Here is a 19,642-nt window from a genome sequence, read left to right as displayed (position 1 = left end):
ATGAGACAATGACTGACAGAGAAACGTCACTGTCCTGTAGGACCTTCAAGCACCAGGCTCACGACACTAAGTTAGGCAACACAAGCACAAATCAAATTAAACCTATTTTGCACACATTACCATGTTGCTTTTATCATACCATTAACATAGAAATTTTAAAATGTAAAAAATAAACAAATAAAAAAAACACATAACGCAATTTCAATTTGGCTGCATTACTGCAGAAAATGTCAGGGGAGGGTTTTTTGCATAGTGGCATAGCAGAGAGAATATAGGACAGAAACAGACATGCAGGATGATGTAGAGAGATGGCTCATTTTCACATTATTCCTGCATATCTGTTATGATTGAGTCTTAAGACATACTGATGGACATGAGATGCGTTATGAATATCAATTTGCTCCCCAGTCTTCTCAATGAGGCGAGGAAAGGTCAAATCATTCAGTCTATGAACAAACTTTGTTTCCCTGTAAATGCATGCAGCACACACAGCAAACTAACATGACAACTGATTTTCCCTCGGCACTATCTGAGAGGTATCTGAGAGGAATTTATAATTTACTACGGTTTTCTCAATGTGATATGCATGATATGCATATTGTCTGTGTATGAGCACTCTCCTTTGTTATGATCCAAAAAAAAAAACATGTTTGGAGACAGAAGTGGGTCAATTTAAATTAGATGGAAAACAACACCCCTAACATTCTCTCACAAAGAAACATCTAAAGGGGTTTTAGAGATCTAACAGGCCACTAACAAAGACTAAAGTTTATGAACTTAAGTAGAGAAAAAAACCTCTAGTGCAGACAGCTTGTCCCTCATCCCAGAGAAGTGTAAAAAGTGGTTGATTGAACCACCAACTGGTTATAGGTATGAATGTGACTGACCCCCCAAAAAATAAGCAGGTAACAGGATGAGCAAAATGTTTATTCCCTCGCAAGGAGAAGCAGAGCAGCATTTTCATTCTAAGAAAGCATATGCCTTGATATGAGAAACTGTGTAAAATTTATATTTAGAATGAGTGCTCTGACCATCATTTGCTGGCTTGATTACGCAGAGTAAAATGAGGTTTGCTACCAGTGATATATAATGAATATACCACCATCTCTCTAAAATATCTCTTTCTCTAGCTCCTTCATGTTTTTTCCTCTCTTCACCCTCTCCTTCATGCTATCACTAGTCCCCCACCCCTCTCACCGCCACTCTCCTCCCCATCTTTCTATCTCATCTTTTTTGCTGCGTCTTTCATGGGCAAAAACAGTCCATCACACATGGGAGAGGACCAATTACATGGGAAGTCTGAGGCCAAAAAACACAAACAATGTCATTCTTACAACCATATTCCTCCAACTTGACTTAAATTTCCAAGACAATCTTGTTCTTTTGACCACAAACATGTAAATATGAAAATTAACATTACTCTAGTGCAGATGACACTCCAAACACAATGTGTGCATACTACTGGGATATTTAGAGTTTATAATGCTCTACGTGGTTTGCTTAACAGGTTATTAAAGCTTGTTTACATTCTACATAACTGTTATTCTATAGAGACTATAACTCTTCCTACATATTTTATAAATGCTTCGAGTTGGAGTCAGTCTCAGGCTTCAATTTACTGTATAAATAAAACATGTGCTTGTGCAACCATGTCTTGTTACATAGAGGGACTGGCAGCTGTCAGGGATCCTACCTCTCTAAACATCAGGAGAACCGCATTTGGAAACTCCATGAGATGGAAGGAGAGAAGAATATATTAAAAATTGCACCTGGTTGATGGATTGTCAGTGGCCAAACAACCAGCAGTCGGTACCTGCAATCTCTAACAAGGACCAATCACCACTTTTTGACAAAGTATGCTATAAATCCAGGGTCTCCCACCGCCGAGTATTCCTCTTCTACAGCAATTTGAAGTTTAGAGTCCCGCCAAGGACACTCTGACATGTGGACATGAGGAGCCGGGGATCAAACCATCAATCCTGCGATTAATGGAAGAGCCGCTCTACCTGCTGAGCCACAGCTGCCCCGTATTATTCAAGTTGTTGGTTAGATAACTATTTCAATGCCATGCCACATGCTGGCAGATGAGATATTAGTACTATACGATGAACAGACAACTGGGGTGTTTGACAAAAAAGTAATTTCTTTATAGAGAACAAGCAGAATGGATTGGGAAGATGGTGCAGCTGTAGTGCAGGCACACCAACATGTAAATGTGATGTCTCTTTGCACAAATACACCTGCGTAATTTAACAGTGCCGATTAATTCATGAAAAGCAACTTTGTGACTTAGTTTGTCTGATTTCCATGTAAATATTTTTAAGTATTGGCATACTCTTACTGTCAATACATCAGTTAACCACCTTTAAAACTCTGAAAATGGAATATTCAACACTTCCAGTCTTTAACCCCAACAGTTCATACTGTAAAATCATAATCACGAAAAATGCGGAAGAATCCAGCAGAAGATTATATTAAACATTGGCTATCATGCAATGAAAGGGTTAAAGAGGCAGCAAGAGGCCCTGACCCCCTGCAGGTTAAGTGGCTGTTTTACAAATACAGTCCTGACTTTTCGTAGATCCAGACCTTGGAAAGAAACCCACTTCATAGAGATGACTGGTTTGTCTTGCATTGTGACATGAAACTGAGGTTTCTTGATTAATAACACAGACAAGCCAATAAGTGCTGCAGGGGTAATCACGGTAATAACCATTTAGCACCATGGGCGGGACTGAACAGAACTTGACCGAATTGATTGCATCCTGATTAAACACTGAAAACTAGAGAAGAGTTTTAGTTTAAATTACCATGGTGTTTACATAGACACCACTCACTGTCCAATCACAATCAAGTTAGTTAAACATGCTTATGTCTTAGGCTGCACCATGTTCCACTGTAGCCAACACCTTAGCTACCATAAATAGTCGATAGGCCGATTCGGTCTGATAACATTTGGGAAAGTCTAGAAGAGCTGCACAACTTAATTATTTTACCCCCATTCAAGTTAGCAAAGCGCTTAACAGGAAGTTATTTGACTTCTGTCGGATATCAGGCTAGTCCCGAGTGGCTAAAGGAGAAGAATTCCCCCCTTAAGATGACTATAAAGGCAAGTTGTTAAGAGCAGCCAGCAGAATTTATTCATTTTAATTTTTAAACTTTGACTGTCTTTAACCAGAACTTTATGACAACAGATCATTAGTGACAAAGTTAAGTCAGAGAATATTGTTTGGGGTGTCATTTGAGTTTTCTTGCAGCTGAAATAAATGTAAATCTAAAGGAAATAGGTTTTATAAAATAAAATCGTTTTATATGTTTTTATTTAGTCCTAAGGTGCTTCTTGTCTGTGCTATAAAACTTTCAACCTCTTTATCTCCTAAAAAAGTAGCCATGAATTGTCAGACGAATGATATTGTATGAGTGAATAGCACAGTATTTGTCGCCCCCAAGGAATACGGTATCTTCATTTTCTTTCAATCTTTTATACTCTCCAACTCAAGTCCTCCTTATATCACCTTCTCATGCACTCTCACATTTGCTGATGAGGATAGGAACACACTTATTTCTCCCTCACCTCTCCTGATCCCCCCTTCCCTCTCCCTTCATCCCCTCTTTCCTCTTGCTTAGGAGCATATGAACACATGTCTTTTCCTTCTCCTCTGCCGGCTGCTGCCTCCCTCTTTCCCTGCTGCTTCAGCTCAGCCCATGGGCAATTTTCACACAGGGCTGATTGAATTCACCCCCCCTTCCCTTTTTTCCCTTCACTGCTCTGTGTTCTTGCTTAGGGAAGGGGATGACACAACAAGGTCTCACCACCACACACATTTACATGCATATGAATGGACACTGACAAATGAAACTCCACTCCACGCACACACAGGGCTGCACGTAGGCATGCGCATGGAGAAATTGAGGTTGAGTTGAATTACTGTAAAAGCAAGCATGTTCCTCTATGGAGGTTAGGAGACGGGCTCGTACCTGGAAATTACAGGAGTGCTATTGGACATGTAATGTATGGAAATGAGGTAATGTTTGAGGAGAAATGAATGGTTTATAATATTTGATTATTATAGTTATTCTAATAGTTTTGAAATCAGCAACAACATAAAGCATCAACATGAAATTATTTGATAGCAATTGTATTCATTCATTATCATTGTTGTTGAAGCAAAACCATTCCCTTCTAGCTTCTCATGCGAGGACTCTTAGATTATTCTGCACCGGATATTTTGGGGTTTTAGACTGTTAAGAAAAAATACATGTATCTCTGCACTGCGCTTCCAATAAAGCCTGAAGACAGCATTAGAAGTTTTTACAACAGAAACTGCATCATTTTCCGTTTTAAGTTTAACTTTGCAGAACTCTGACAAGCAAGCTGCTTTCTCAGTCAGAAAATAAACTGCCTCCACACAAGATGAATGCTTAGAGGTAATGCTGCAAAGATTTATCGATTAGTTGTCAACTATTAAATGAATCGCCAAGTGAATTGGTTTAAGTGCAAAAAAAAGGTCAAATTCTCTGATTAGAGCTTAATTAATGTGAATATCTTCTGTTTTCTTTACTCCTCTATGACAGGGAATTTCTCTGAGTTGTGGAAAAGAAACTAGACAATTGAGGACGTCACCTTGGGCTTTGGCAGAGTTCCCACTCTTTTTAAGAAATCATTTTCCAGGACATTTCCTGGAAAAATAACAGGCAGCTCTCAAACGGTCTTATAATTTACAAGTAGGACTAGTATTGACGTATTTAACCTGCTCAAGGCGCCGGAAAATACAGACTTGACGCCGAAAACTTGCTGTACGTCAGATTAAAAGGTAGGGTTTTCCAGGGCAGCATAGATTATTTCCAGGATCTTTAATAATTCTAATAAAATTCAATATCTGGAAAACTTATCTTTAAACTAATCATTTTTCAATACTTTCTGACATTTTATAAACCACACACCTAGTCAATAAATCAAGAAAAATCATCAGTTACAGCCTAAGTTAGAGGACATTTATGAGACATGATTGTGCAAATATGTCTGAAACTTTCCTCTTCAGACTGCGCCTTTGCCGTAAGTAAAAAAAAAAAACTAAAAAAAAAACCTTCACTCTTCTTACTTTAATCTTAATCTTCTGTTGTTTTGCTTTTCTGCTTATTTTTTATGTAATGACCTGATTGCATTTCTGGGTGTATCTGGGTGTATGGTTGAATGCACTTATTATAAGTTAACCAGTCAACTAGCACCAGAGCTATTTGGGACTGACTTGCTTGAGTTTCCAGCTGACCAGTCTGTTTGCAGTTGTTAGCAACCGCTCACTGACTGAAATCTTCCTTAAATGTTCGGACAGAGGGCATTTTAGCAGCCTTGTCCAGCTTTTTGTTTTAGTTTTCAATAAGAGTGAAACATTTTGCCTACTGCTTTTGTGTGGCTGAGCGACTCACGTTTGTGCCTCATGTTTTTGCAGGAGCACCCTGAACACCTCCGGTTCAGAGCGGAAAAACATCTGATGTCATTTAACTTCACAGCAAAATTACAGCTGAGGACGGTTGATTAGTTGGTTGCCTAGCAGCAAGAATAACAAAAAGATGCAGCTTGCATTGTGCTGTCTGATCTCAACAGAAAGGCAGTGTGATGCACCTCACATTTTCACCCTGGGCTTACAAATGCAGCCGCTATAGAAATGTGGGAGCCGTGGTTTCTACTGGCAACAAAAAGTTAAACTGAAACCAACTTCTGGTGGCAGAAAAGTCACGTTGAGGTTAAGGAATTTTTAATTTGCATTCATTATTTTTTACTACTTTCTGACTTTTAACAGATTATACCATTAAACAATTAATCAAAAAACAATCAACATTGAAAGCCGAAATGCGGCCCTCAGGTATCGACAAATGGCTAAACAGGTGGGCTCATCACAGAAGGACACACACATTTAACACCTGTAGTACTGTAATTGCCACTTCTGTTGGAAACATTTGGCCTGGCCAGAAGTGTGTGACGGTGAATGATGAGAGAGCGGCAAGAGGAGCGGCGGCCAGACTCGATTGAACAAGACGTTTAACCTGGGGACTGCTTTCATAAAGACTAACCAGGATCCTTCTGGGGCCCAGAGAAAACACACATATAAACAGTACACACACACACACGGACACGCACACACACACTTTCAAAACAACAGGAGGTTATTAATGGTCAGGTGTTCCAGTTCTGCTCCAAGCACTTCACCAGCAAACTGCATCCTGCAAGGAGCTATAATCAGCACCCGCTCCCCAGCAATCATTTACAGCAGCACCTGCTGCCCAATGTCCTCTGGTCAAACCAGATCCACAATCTCGTAATAGTCTCCCACAGTTGATTTAAGTCTCTGCAGCAGCGACAGACCTTCAATCTGTCGGTTTTATCATTCCGATGGAGCAGCAGACTCCTAGCAAAAGATCCTAATGGGGAAGTCAGGGGGGGGGGGGGGGGGGGGTCAGGTAGCTATAAATCTCGCTCTCAGGGACCCTTCACAGAAAGCACACAAGTGAGCCCCGTGATGGATAACTGCGCCGGGGTAAAGGGTATTGATACGTCCATCAGGAAACAGACGGTGTGCTCCATCTCATAAGAAAGATGGTAACAAAGTCTGAATGCAAAAAAAACATACTTCAGTCATCTGAGAAAAACTGAGACAGATGGAAACCCTAATAACAAAAACAATAATGTCTTCAGTGGGGTGAGAGGAAGAAATGGCTGCATTCACCTGTTTGATTCGGTTCAAACTGACTCTGATGCTTTTCCCTGTTTGTATGTTTGGTTTGGTTCGTTTAAGCTCAATCAAACGCTGTTATGAATTTAAATGCTAAAGTATTAAAAATCCATCTGTTAAGAAGGGTTTGTCTCAATCTGTAATAAGAAGTGTATTAAACAAAAAAAATAGCTTGTGTTCTCCTTTGTGTATTTTAGCTTTCTCCCAACCACACAACTATCCCTGTAATATATTAAAGACAGTACAAAAGCCTCTTTTTCATCCTCTTTCTACCTGATTGTCACCATTTATGACATACAGTATATATCACAGCTAATAATGTCCTTAATCAGATCTTTCTTTGTGAGCTCCTTGTTAACATCAAAGAAGATAAATATACGCACAAGGAGTCGTAAGACCTTGCTGTCTCTGGATGTATTATTTCTTCCTTTTCTTCTCATATCTACCACATGAACCATACTACAGGTGTAAATACGCGTTAAAAGATGTAAAGGTGTTAAAAGGGAGCTCCCCCTTTTTCCCTTTCTTTACAGGTTTTCTTTACCCGCACTAGTTGGCACGAATGTTCTCGTGTGACACACGGAGATAACAGCAAACTTCATGGATAATACAGTCTCTGCACACTCGCACACATTCATATTTGAAAATGTCATTATTGATGCCATATATAGAACTTTCCATGGACCAGTGAATAAAATAGAGGAACATTTTCTGCATGGCATTAATGACATGGAAATGTGCAATAATGGATTCAATGCATTCTGCTCCAGCAATGTATTCATATTTCACTCATCCAGCAGCGGCGGACATTTTAATGCTGCTCTCCCCTCAACTTGCTCGGCCTGCAAATCAATGTCCATTAAACCGACTTGAGTGTTCATATGTCATTGGAGCCTCTCTCCATTAATCCTGCTTCTGCACGGATTTTAGCCTCTTCCATTGGGTGCAGTTCCAAACAGTGCGTCTGCAGTGTACGGTGAGTCTACACTCTAAGAAGCTGCTCATTACGGTGACACATTGACCTCTAGTGACTTCACAATGCGCTGATAATGAACCATTTGTGATGTGTGGTTGTCACTGGCCATTTTTTAAAGATTTTATTTATCCAGCCAAGTTTTACAGGGTATCTGCACTCTTTTTTTTCTGGCAAGGCCGTGCTTTATGCTCGTAAACTTTTCACAGCTTCACACCTGGTAGCTATCCATCGTGACCACAGGCCTTTACACACGGCCGCAGAGCAGCTTCACTGGAGCCACTGCGGCTGCTTCAAGGACACAACGGGGGTAGTTCTTAAAGCAGAGAAAAGCGATTATCATTCACTTTGCCTCCCAAATGATTTAACCAAATGACCTTCCAGTTCTGTGCTTTCTTCCCTTGCCTCTGAGAATTATCGCTTTTATTTCAAGTATTTGAAGTTTAAACCTTTTCTCTTTAATTGCTTAATGTAAATGTAAATGTAGGACACATGGAATAAGTCTGATAATACCCACATTTTTAAAGTGGGGTCCTGTCACGGCCCTGTTCACGCGACAGAGTTTAATCAAACCCATGCTGTACTCTCGTAGATTGCTTACTTACTGACACGTCTTCTCCTCCATTCTTTTTACATACGTTTATAGTTGTGAAGTGGAGGAGCTGCTGGTTCAAGAAGTGATTTTTTTTATAATTCTATATAATTATTTCATGTTTTCTTTAAACAATATCTTCAATATTACGTTAGGTAGAAATACAGGACTCTCCCTGGTAATTTAACAAATTGTATAAGTAGTATAAATCACGGTTTGTGTGCCATTTTGACAGGACAGAAGGCTCAAAATAATAACACTGGAAAGGAGGCATGTAATATACAGCAATCAGAGCAGTAACGTATTTCAACTGGCTTTGCTGTTGCAGTTGCGCCTAAAATAAACCCGGAATCAAAAAGTGAGTTGATTTAAGCAGCAGATTATATTGTCCAATTTGTCAACGGTGTCATCTTGCGCTTTCATCCTCCTTTAACAAAGCATATAACAGAATTTAACTCAACACGGTTGTGTTACTTCATTTACTTGTTTTGTTTAATTATTATTATAACTGGAAAAAGTAAGGCCCCTAGAAACTGGCTCGCAGAAAACCTAAAATGGGAAATTCTATTGAAACTGTGCAGCCCTGAACAATATGCTGGAATCGAAATAAAATATTATATATTACATACCCAGATACTTATTTGCTTGTCAAAAAAGGGTCTCTTTTACAGTTGATGGTTGCGAACACAACGAATTGCGGGTGCATAGACACATTAATAAATCATTTACCATTGAAAATAATTAAAGTCCAATACAACATGAATACTGTCAATGCATAAGCAAGAGATATTGTTTTGACTGGAAAGCCTGCAATGTGAAAATGCTTATGTGGTAAAAGATCATTTAATCGGGGCTGTACGGCAGTGACACAAGACTGCGCACACACATGCAGTCACACTCAGAGGCCGCCTGTTCATCATTCAGACTGCAGGGCTGGTTGGGGATAAAGGAAGCAGCAGATCTCACCGGAGTAGAGGGATAACAGACATATATTAATCTTACCTCCTCTCCTGTCAGGTAGTACGCCGACAGCAACCCGCCAACGTAACGGATGTTCACCTCAAAGAGTGATGCCTCCCCATTCTGTTGAACCGAGAGAGAGAGAGATCAAATTGTCAAATGTCGTATTCAGCCAAGTCAGCGGTAAAGCAGCACAGTCGTGTTTATGGGAAATTATAGTACACTGTAGTCATCAGAAATGTGATTACATACGCTTTTTAGAGTAAATGTTTTTAATAACCAAGATACTTGATGAATTCCCCTTTGAGACCCGTTGGGCAGTCCACATGTGTATATAAATACTGTTGTTTTTTAACCAAAAACTGTAAGCTGTCAAGCCTCTGTAATAATACAAACAGACTGAATATGATTCATTGTAGATCAGAGAAAAATCTGCTGCACAAACAGATCTGAGATACAGAGGAAGAGTAACAATAGGCATCACATCTTTCAGACTTATTTCCACAAGAACCAGAGCTGCCATGTGACAGATTACACCTTTGATTACACCTGTGGAGAGAAAAGAAAGAACACCTTGTTTATAAGAAATGCCTTTGCATGGTGTTGTTCTGATTATATCTCAGGCAGGGGATTTAACAAAAAGGCTCAACAGCTGCTCTGGAAAACTCTGCAAAAGGTCAATGACCTTCGACCACCAACAAAAGGTGCTGAGTCGAAATTGTGATTCAAGCAAAAAGAAAAACAGAGATATATTTTTTTAATAAACTGCGAGAGGTGGGTGCTGACTCACCACGATCAGGGGGCACAAGACCAGCAACAGAACCAAAAGATGCATGTCATCTTATCAGTTTCTGTGAATGTGTGCCTTGGACTGTAAAAGTAAGAGTGTTCGTAACTGTACCAGTACAGTAGCTCTCTCTCTCTCATACACACTCTCTCTCCCTCTCTCTGGTGTGTGCTGTCCCTCTGCCAAAACCTAGTAACCAGGCCTTGGGCAACTAAGACTTTGAACAGCTGACTGCGTTTCTGGGCATATGGCCGTCTTGTCGGAATTCAATAAACACGTGGGTCGGGTCTAGATGGTCGCCCGAGATGTTGGAAAGTCCTGTGAGATGGTTAAGGTTAAGCATTGACTTAGTACAGGTTGTCGGGAAGCGAGTCTCTCTCTCTAGATCCTCTCACAACATACACATCTGATTTTTAATCACACCGCATGATGACAGCTTTCGTTCTAGCATGCCATATGTGTTGGAAAAGCTGAAGTCAGTAATGGGTAGTTACAACACAATGTGTACTGAGGCGCTATCTACATTTCAAGGGGGCAAACAACCTCACCAGACTACTCAAAAGAGTACTTACTTACTTTACTTGACCAATTAATGACATTACAATATATTTCATTGTTGTTGTGAATGTCGTTTTCCATTCTGTTACAACTCTGAAGCTTTTTCATCTGACCTTGTCTCAAAACTTGTTTCACTCCTTTAATTTATCTTTGTGAACGGCCTCCACCTTTCCTCTGATGCTCCTTTCCCATCTACCAATTCAGCGTTATGTTTCTGACAATATATACTCTTTGGTGTTTTATTAGACTTCAGAACAGAACCTGACTTTGTGTCACCTTACACTGGAGCGCTCGTAACTGCTTTCAGAATCAACTCATAAAAGGTCAAGTCAGCAGATGAAAAACTAGGTTACGAACCAAAGAACAATCTTCTGCGTGCCTGCATTTTTTAAAGGAGACAGTTGGCAATACAACAAATCCCATAGCAGATCCAAAACAGTTTGTCCATCTCTCAATACTTTAAAACTTCGAGAACCACTTCCAGTGTTGTCGCATGTACACACAAACGTGTACTGTCAATATCTTAATATGGCTGAATTATCTCCTTTAATGGCTGGACATTATACGTAGTGTTCCGAGAACATTACTCAAACAGAGGTAAACAGCACATTTATCAGGTACTTCTGTGACAAGTTGTGCAACAGTGTGGCTTATCGATATGTTTTTAATAGTTTTATTAATAGAAGTCTACGGCACAGAGAAGTAAGCTTCATGAGGCGGTGGCAATAATACAATAATACAATAATTCTCAATAGGACTGGTTTCTTTGTTTGGTTTTTGCCTTTTCATGAGATTTGTTCTTCCCCAGATCTATCCTTTAACTTTTGGGAATTTGGGATGAAAAGGACAACCTCATCGGACCCTACAGACTGAAGTTACACATTTTTAAAGACACTCTTTGCCATATTTCTCATATTTACACATAGGGAATTCTGCAGTGCATCCCCATGACAACAGCAGAATTGGTTGCTAGGAGATGATGAGATAAAACTACAAAAACCTCCACTGAGTGACTGATTGATTAACCTCATTATCCCTCATTAGAAAATTGTGGTGCATTCATAAGTCTGTGACAGTATAAAACAAGAACGATAACAAGCCAGTAAAATAGTGTAAGTTCAGCATTTAGCATTAACTGCCAACATCAAAGTGCCAATATCAATGTTTTGGCACCATTCTCACTGCTGAACCCAAAATGCACTGTAGTTCAGAGGGATGGGCGACAATATAGATACTTAAAAAAAAAAAAGTAAATTCTTGCTCACAATTGCTCTAATTTCAAACTGCTTTGGCTTTGTTTGTTTGAGGAGTTCAGCATCTTTCTCAAGGGCATTCAGTGACATGTTGTTTGGCTGCTGATAGACTCATTAGCCACTGGGAGTAAACAGGTCAACGTCTCACTAATCTCCCATGCTCCCCTTCGTCTCTTTGTACCCCTGTTGTTAATGGAGATTCCCTCTCCAAAGAAATCAATAACTAGAGCCAGACCAGACTAAAAAAGTCAGGTTGGAAAGTCAAAGCCATGTAAATGTTCCCCAGTGTTTTGTTTCCTCATAACCTTCTTTTGTCCGGGGTGTCTGTTACAACTCCAGGGCCAATATCGATTAATGGAGGGTAAGTTCACTGGCTCGAGTGTTACTTTGACCCCTTTGCTGTATATTTTTTGAAATGTCAAATGTGGCTGCTTTTCTTAGAGTTTTAAATTGAATATGTTTTTTTGGGAATTGAGAAAACTCCTGTATTATAAATGCAAATGCAAATCTTAGGAGGGGAGTGATTGTGCATTGAATGTATTTGCTCTACTCCTTTGCTACATGTAATGAGAAATAAGAGACAGCATGCATGTTTCTAAATATGTCACAATAATTATTGCCTCTTACGCCAACTCAAGGTTGAAACACTGTGGTACTCATTGACTTGGAGGCCGATTGAGAAGGAAATTGCTATCTCAAGTGTGGATGATAAGGAAATTGTAATTGGGTGCGAGAGAGGGCAATTAGCTCCACTCTGAGGAATAGCATCGAGACGTGGAGTCACTGGCATTTATTCAAGGGTATAATTTATCTCCATATACACTGGAGATCAAAATTAGAGAACACAGTATTAATTCTGAAATTCTCATAGTTTTTTTTCACAAAATAAAGGTTTTTGTTGAGGTGCCTTGGTTTTATGACAAAACTTGCTAGGACAGCAGCGGTATAACCACAAATTCTGAATAATAAAAACAGTATTTCAGAATAAATCAAGTATCTATCTATCCTTCTATCTATATATATGTATGTGTGTGTGTATAGAGAGAGAAAGAGAAAGAAAGGGAGAGAGAGAGAGAGAGAGAGAGAGAGAGAGAGAGAGAGAAAGAAAGGGAGAGAGAGAGAAAGAGGGATGGATATAGATTATAAAATATGAATACTCCTGATGCCATTTTGTATTATACTTAATCAATATTTGGCAAAATATTGCTAAAAAGATTTCTCCACATGTCACCAAGCAAGTTATGCTCTTTCAAGAAGTAGTTTCAAAAATATGATTAATCACAGAGTCGGAGGAGAAGATCTCACGACTGTTGGGTTAATATGAAGCTGCAACAAGCAGCTGGTTAGCCTAGCTTAGCATTAACACTATTGCTATTACATGTTGATTTTACTCTGGAATAAATAAGAGTGAGCTTGCGAGGTGCAGGTAGGAGCCATGCTAGCTGTTTCCCCCTGTTTCAAGTGTTTATCCTAAGCTAAGCAAAGCAGCAGCTGCTTCATATTTACTATAAAGATGTGAAATGTTTTCATGTAACTTTTGGCAAAAATGTGAATGAGCATATCAACCACCCAATGTGTCAAATTATTCCTTAAATATGCATTAGCCTTGGCTTGTGTTATGTTACTCTGTCAATCAGGTAATAACATCAGGGCTGTTGTACAACGAAAGGTACTAGCTCCATCCCTGGATTCAGCACAATGGTGACATTTCTTGAAACAAAGCACTGATGCCTCTGGCAGGGTGGCGAAGCTGTGCGGTTGTGCCAACCCTGAAAACCGTGGCCCATTCAGTAATGACAATATGATGGCAGCGATTAGGGATGGAGTGTCTATTTATCACCAGGGATAGTGGCATGCAGAAAGACAGGCAACGGTACAGTGAGGGAGGACGAGTGGTGCTTCCCAATAAAGGCCCAATAAATCACTCAGCAAGCTTTATATAAAACTTCTAATTAAACCAATGCACTGAAGCTCCAACATAGTGCATTTAGATAAAACAAGCCTACAGGCACGCTTTCTAAGAAGGTTTTGTTGACAACTACCACATTGTTTCAATGCAAATGATGAAACAGTTCAATTTTTCATCTCCATTAAATCAACTAGAGAAGCAAGCCCCAGGGCTCACAAAATAAACACAGCTTAAAGTTACACTGACATAAATCGATTCAATCATCACATCACGAGCAAAACATCAAGACAGGAGATTAAAAAACGATGTCAAAGTCCTCTGAGAGACCGTTTTCAAGTGAGACCTTCAAATTAAGACTGCATTCATTTGAACTGCACAGAAGGGGAAGTTGAGTAACGGCACAGCAGATTGAATTCAGCTCTGGCAAAGGCTCACTGTAGAACTAACTTTTCCTAGGCTGACATTTTTAATTTGTCCAAAACAAAATCGAAGTGCTTTGTTTTCTAGTCATTGGCCGAGTTTAATTTGGAAATAAAACTTTTCAAGGCTAGGGCCACGTATTTGAGCTGTTAAGTGGACAAAAAAGGGGTAAAACGCATTACTTTATATCAATGATAAATGAAGGTGCTCAGTATTTATGGTAAACAGTTTCATCCAGCTAAAAGCACTGTTATGTTCATGATGGAAAAACAATCATCTTAAGTCTGAATGTGACTTCAAATAAAGTTTGCTAATGTTTTAGGCATCATTTATTGTATATTGAAAGTGCATTTTGGTCTCTGTAAATCATAGTATTGGGTCTAGATCTACTCTGTATGGAAAACCTCCTGAGATAACTTCTGTTATGATTTGACACTAAAAAATAAAATTGACTTGAATTACAGGATTTGATTAAAAATGTCTTAAAACCACATCCATCCCCCAAAAATGCAAGAGTGAAACTAATCCATTCCCACTTAGACACTAAATGCTGATATACAGAGTTCAATTTAAGTGCGTTGCTGATCCTCGAGGCACGTTAAAGGATGGTGCAGCAGGCGCGACAAAGAAATAACTAAGACCATGTTTTTTCGCTTTTAGTCTTGTCTCTCTTCACGGTACTCATGCTGATGACCTAATTAGGAGACAACACAAGGTTGTCAGAGTAAACACAAAAGCAGCCACCTCCACCACCATCAAGAAGAAACTCCGCCTCCAGTTTGTCTACCTTCATTTCTCAACCTGCTGCAATAGAAGGTGAAAAACGAGAGTTTCTGAAGGACGATTACTCAACGGCAAGAACAAATCTGCATTGCACAAACAACCTCTTACTTGCACAAACATATTAGCAAAGAAGCTCCGGTGCCCAGGGAAAAGAAATAGAGACCTGCTTTAAGTACATCTGCCTCGCTGCTCAACCACCAGTTGAGGTGGTTCGGGCATCTAGTAAGGATGCCCCCTGGGCGCCTCCCTAGGGAGGTGTTCCAGGCACGTCCAGCTGGGAGGAGGCCTCGGGGAAGACCCAGTTAGAGCTGGTTAATGTGGCCCAGGAAAGGGAAGTTTGGGGTCCCCTGCTAAAGCTGCTGCCCCCGCGACCCGACCCCGGATAAGCGGATGAATATGGGATGAGATGAGATGCCTCGCCGCTTTGTATAGTTTATGGGGCACATTCACAACTTACCTGTTTGGTTCGGTTAAACAAACCCTGGTTGGGTTTGCCGGGTAAGTATTTGTGTTGTGTGAAAGCTGTCAATCATACCCTGGTGCAGACCAAGCAAATAGAGCAAGACCACTTTGGTTCGTTTGTGGTGTGAAAGCAATCAGATCAACAGCAGGATTAGTTATTGTTTGTTATTTCAAAAACTACTAATAAATCCATTTGCTGTTTGTGGACTCTGTAGGCTTTATTTTTGTAAACAATTTTGAACCATTAAAATGTTATCCCTGACCAATCAGACGGTCAAAAGCCATTAAAAAGGTGTTCTTCTGTGCTTGCATCCTATTGTGTGCCCTTTGGTAGTTTAATTACATGAAAATGTGCGTGGCACAATGATCCCATCATAAAAAGTCAAAACGAAACAATTTTTTTTGAAAATGAATCGAAATACAGGTTTGAAATTTACAAAAAGTAGATCACTTTAACAAAAAGTCTCATACTACAATGGATGTTGGATACTGTATTTAATGTATTTAAAATTTGCACGACACCAGGAGAAAAATTTGCATTTTAATTGTTCAACATAATGTAATTGTTGTGCAGGAGCCACAGCATAAAAGGAAATGAATTAATGAGTGTAATGACTCATTGGGTACATGCCGTCGTACCTTACAGGTGTTCTGCTTCAGCAGCACCGTGCGATGTTTCTGACACAGTTTGATGCCGGTTTCTCTGTTGATGAGTATTCAACAGCCATGGCAAAGATTGCCGTCAGACTCAGTCCAGATTTGGCTGGGACATGAGGTTGACTGGCATGGCCGCAATGCCTCTGTGTGCCAAGGAGCTGAGTAGTCTGTTGCCCAGTGGTGTGTCTTGCTCTGACGCTAATGTAATGATTTACTGCTAATAAAGAGGCCTCATTGTCACTGGGCAGATGACTCTGAATCGCCACGATGCAGGTTATGTCCGGTTCCCACATTTCAGAAGCCAAATTAGACTGATGTGACAGGAAAAAAAATTATCCGATGAGCCAAGGATAAAATTAAGCAGATGATTGCCTCACTTTCCAGAGCTGGTGATTCACACTCACTGGCTATGATTTAACTTAACGTCGCTAATTAACATGGAGAAATCATGAAAGGGACCAATTAGATCCTGCTATTCTAATCTTTGTCAGTTTAGGAAGCTGCCCACTCAAAGCTGCTGCCGCTGCTGAAAGGAGTTTCCCAAAGGCTGCTTGTCTCCACCCAGCCACTTCCAGGACAGAAAGCTGTGGCTGTTATTTTCCTTTCTTTTTTTTTGTGTTCATTGTACAGTAATTAAGGTCTTGATCAGCGTCCAAGATGTGAGAGCAGTCTCCAACATTAGCATTAATGACCGCTAACCTCTGGAGCATGCTAAACAGCATTCTCTGATGGGAAGGGAGCTCTTAACTTCATGCCAATATAAAAAACAAATGGACCTCACAAATGATGAGCCCAGACAGCTCAATATTAAGGAGGGTGACATCAACCTAGCTGTAAAGACTGAATGATAACAATTTAATGTTTGTTCAGTGTGGAGACAAAGCTACAGTATGAGGACACATGTTCCCATTTATAAGATTGCTTTAAATGTGATACAACTTCTACAATTATGTCTGACAGTCACCAAAAGGTGGTAAATATCAAGCCTCCCCATATATTCAGATTTTCCAGTGGATTCTCTCATTAGACATCAGCTGCCTAGAAGTCTCTGTATCTCGAACCAATGGTGGGAAGGGAAAAACAACTGACACTTAATCCAACGCATTACAGAAAGTTAAATTAAGTTCTATTGTAAACGTTCAAGGACGCTTTATCACTATTTGCTGTTTCCATTCAGCTTTTCCGATGCAAATCTTGAAAACGCACATTAAAATACATTTATGTAAACGCAGCTAATGACCGGAGGGGCAAATAAGTGCACTTTGTCAGACAATTGATGCTTGTAATAATAATCATGGATAAACAAGAATACCACGTTTGTATTTATGTTCAAATAATTCATCACGGACGAGGCTGATGATTTGCTCTTATTCTAAATCCAACTTATATTATTGAAAAATACAACCTTGATAAGAAGTAGATACAAAAGGCAGATCCAGGCTCAATCTAGAGTTAATTATGTTGGGTTTTTTTTTCCCCAGCTGACATCTATCATCACAGTATATTAGCATACTCCAAGAGACTGACATTCCCATTTAATTTTATTACTCTTCTTTGAGCTCGCCCCAGTGATGAATAAAATAAATAATTAAACTAATCAAAAAGAGCTTGAGTTGCCTTCATTTTAATATTTCAGCAGCAATTCACACCTCGGTGAGTCGTGTCTCTTCTTCTGAAGCCTTCATGACGGTAATTTGAAATGGAAAGTGACTGTTTCAGATTTTTCTAATAGCATTTAACTGACAGACAATAAAGGGTAATGGTTATCATTTGCGATACATCAAGTTCCTTTTCTTGGACTTGACTGCTCCACTCTTGTTACATTCCCATGATGCATCTTTGCAGGATCGGGGTAGATGCTTCAGTGAACACCTATTCCCATAACCAGGCCCATAAACCCTAATGAAATGGACGGAGCAGAGAGGCATTAAGATAAACCACTGGCTAATGGTTCAAATCTAATCAGGTAATGATTTACATTTTATTTCTCTGATAACACTTGTCTTTTAATATCCGGTAATTAATCAGCATCTAACATCTCCTTAAACGTCATCAAAGGAGACACACACCAAGGAGAGAATGTAAACATCTCCGCTAAATGCATTAAACTGTAAATTATCAGCCTGATGAATAATTAACCACATATGCAAGGCTGATAAATTATAGCTGAATTAGAACCCAGCCCATCATCCATCCATCTTTTCCCGTCACATCCTCTGCATCCCAGAATATTTTTCTCTATCCGCATCCGTCTATTTTCAGCGCGAGTCTCCGTCTTTTGATGTTCTCTCTTTGCATCCACAAATACACACACATGCAAAAATCAGGAGAGCAGCGTTCTGTGTACAGGTCTTCACTCTCTCCTGGGGGATGCAGCAGCTCCCCACTGAGTCCTCTATGATAATGCTCGGGTCTCTTGGGACTTGGCTACGCTCTCACTCTGCCATTAGTATTCACCCTGCTACAGTCCAGATTTCCTCTTCCTAACTCGGTGTGCAACTGTCTGTCTCTCATCATATACCTCCCACTGTATTTGGCCTTGCTGACTGAGTCATATCCTTCACTCTTTGAGCGTTACGGGAGGCCGCTTGCTCCCAAACTACAGGCATGAAAAGAAAAAAAAAAGCCGGCAGAGCTGCCTAATGTTCCACCGTATTCAGGTTCATATATTAAACGCAGATATGTAAATTAGGTCATTGACTTAGCTAATTAATGCATCAATTATTAACATTTCTGTCTCATTATACTTGTGTTCATATAATTCAGTGGCATTAGAATAAAAACTTGGGTATTAATGGTCTTTTTTTGCTTCAGTGATATTAACTTGCAGATTTTTACAGGGAGGAGCTCCATAATCTAATCACATCATAGCAACATCACATCTTAACAGGAGGTTACTGTGGTGAATCTAAAAAGTTCCTATTTTGTCGTTTTTTTTAAAATCCTGGTTTAAGGGCTTCAACTAAATGTTTTCTTTATAAATCTTTATTTTTTCTTTAGCTCTGTTTGGTTCTTAACTCCTGGAAGAAATATCTGTACCTTTAGCTGCTAAATGCTCCAATATGTTCAATAGATACTCACTGACATTGTCTATCGGCTGTGCAGGTTGTGTACAGTGGGGATGGAAATTGAGAACTGGAATTATTGGATCCATTAGAACTGTATGCCTCTGAGCTTATCGATTCCTTTTATCAATCCCGACAGTTGTGCATACATCAAACTCATGTCTCTACGTTGCTGGAAACAAGAAGGAGTCATGGTGGAGAGGAAGAAGTGCTGCTTATAAGTAAGGAGTGAAACACACATTAATATGCTACAACATTTTTCTACATAATAGGCTTAAATTGCAAGAATGCCATGTATTTGACACTCTGCTTCCAAACTGAGCAGCAGGTCTGTTACCGAAGTTACTGTAAATATCCTGTTCAAATAGCATGGGAGACCCACAGGCAGGAACACCTAAATGAAAACAAATGCTGTACAAATATTCTCTAATTATACGGTGTAATGACCAGTCATATGCGTGTGCAATGTGTTCAGACACGGATATAATAAAA

At 39.7% G+C, this 19,642-nt stretch overlaps 1 protein-coding gene across 2 annotated transcripts in view; it reads right to left on the bottom strand.

The window, feature by feature from the left end:
• Positions 1-19,642, bottom strand: part of LOC310949991 (mannosyl-oligosaccharide 1,2-alpha-mannosidase IA) — a 201,526-nt gene that overhangs the window by 56,009 nt on the left and 125,875 nt on the right. For both annotated transcript variants that reach the window (XM_083917639.1, XM_083917638.1), the window contains exon 4: positions 9,299-9,379. In XM_083917639.1, the coding sequence (XP_083773765.1) occupies positions 9,299-9,379 (81 nt within the window). The remainder of the gene's footprint in view (positions 1-9,298; positions 9,380-19,642) is intronic.

Source organism: Echiichthys vipera (assembly GCF_963691815.1).
Source record: "Echiichthys vipera genome assembly, chromosome: 8".
Lineage (NCBI taxonomy): Eukaryota > Metazoa > Chordata > Actinopteri > Perciformes > Trachinidae > Echiichthys > Echiichthys vipera.
The sequence above is the reverse complement of the archived record's forward strand: the minus strand, read 5'-3'. Positions and strand labels throughout refer to the sequence as shown.